General features: G+C 60.7%; 1 protein-coding gene across 1 annotated transcript; it reads right to left on the reverse strand.

The window, feature by feature from the left end:
* Positions 1 to 6: 6 nt before the first annotated feature.
* On the reverse strand, positions 7 to 1097 carry LOC102245742 (ran-binding protein 3-like). Its single transcript, XM_005852979.2, has 3 exons — positions 862 to 1097; positions 292 to 475; positions 7 to 122 (listed from the first exon to the last, which is right to left on the reverse strand). Exons 1-3 carry the CDS (start codon positions 1000 to 1002, stop codon positions 79 to 81), a joined length of 369 nt encoding a protein of 122 aa, XP_005853041.1. The 5' UTR covers positions 1003 to 1097; the 3' UTR covers positions 7 to 78.
* Between the last annotated feature and the right edge of the window lie 356 nt (positions 1098 to 1453).

Below are 1453 nucleotides of genomic sequence, written 5' to 3' on the forward strand. Positions count from 1 at the left end.
GACGCAGCCGGAGAGGGGCGGGCGGGTGGGTGGACAGACGGACAAAGCAGCAGGCTCCTGGGTGGCCAGCTCCCGGCGCTATGTGCTCCCAGCTGTCTGCCCGTCCCCTTCGTTGTCAGCGCCTGTGGGAAGCAGTGGCCTCGCCATCAGGTCCCCACTCTGGAAGGCACCCCAGCCCCCGGGGTCAGGCTTCCACACCAAGATGTCACCCTCGGGCCAACGGCAATGGATGAGAGGGGATCTAGGAAACCAGCCCCCTTGCGCCCTCCAGGGCAGGGACTGCTGGCTCACCGCCTCCTGTGGCCCCTGACGGAGCTAGGACGTCGTCATCGTCACTGTCATCTTCATTGGATGGGGCCACACCAGGCTCGGGGGCAGGTGTTCTGGTCTCCTGTTCCTGCTCCACGCGGCTGCGCAGGGCCAGGATGCGGTGGTGCAGGGCGGCATATAGCTGGCCCGTGTCCTTGGAGCTGGCCTGGGGGAGGCAGAGGAAGTCCTGATTATGAGGCTTCATGGGGAAAGCGCTCCCTGGGCTCACAGCCCAAAGCTCCCAGAGCCCAGGGCCCATCCCTCCAAGTGCTCCCAGAGCCTGTGGTTGGGTCAGCCCTCAAGTGACAGTGGCATTCCTGCGTCTCATTTTGGGGGTGGGGCCCACCTAGAGGCCTCCTTGCTCTCTAGGGCCACGCTCTCAGAGCAGTGCTGAGTGCTCCCGCAGAGGGGCACTCTCAATCCAGCCCTGTGGTGACTGCCAGCATGTGCCAAGAAGCTTCCCTCCTGTGGCGGCTCGGGGTTGCTGCCCTGGTCCGAGAGAGGGGGGCTGTTTGGGTTTGGGCAGCCCAGCCTGTCTGGGGGGCTGCTCACCGAGATCAGGAAGACCTTCACGCCCTGGTCCTCGGTATCCATGGCTGTGATGCGAATGCTCTTCTCACTGGCCTTGTCAATCTGCATCTGAGCCCACAGCTTGGTGTTGAGGATCAGCCGCAGGCTACCCTGGGTCCGCATCACTGCAACCAACAAGGCCACTCAGCCCTGGTTCCCACCCACCGCCCAACAACCAGCTAGAACAGACACAAACTGGAAGGAAAGCAAACCCCAACAGTGAAATCCCATGACTCTCCCAAGGTCCGCAAAAGTCATCCACCTGTCCACTGAGCAACAGCCACACATGCTGGGGCTGGCCTGGCACCACCACCTGGCTTCCTGGGCCCAGAACCACCAATGCCACTGGAGGGGTCAGAGGCCAGCATGTGCCAGGATGGGGGCTTCCTTGGGGAAGGGGGTGATTAGGCAGAAGCAGGAGGAGAACTGTAGGGAGGGGGGGCCAGAAAGGGACATTTGTGGGCTGCACACAGGGGACACTCACACTTCTTTATTTTTTAGTTCCAATTAATTGTTTTAATCTCACCAACAATAACCTTTGAAAACAAAAGCACTTTTACATCCTTAATTAGGT

This window comes from Myotis brandtii, unplaced genomic scaffold (genome assembly GCF_000412655.1).
Source record: "Myotis brandtii unplaced genomic scaffold, ASM41265v1 C42426648, whole genome shotgun sequence".
NCBI lineage: Eukaryota > Metazoa > Chordata > Mammalia > Chiroptera > Vespertilionidae > Myotis > Myotis brandtii.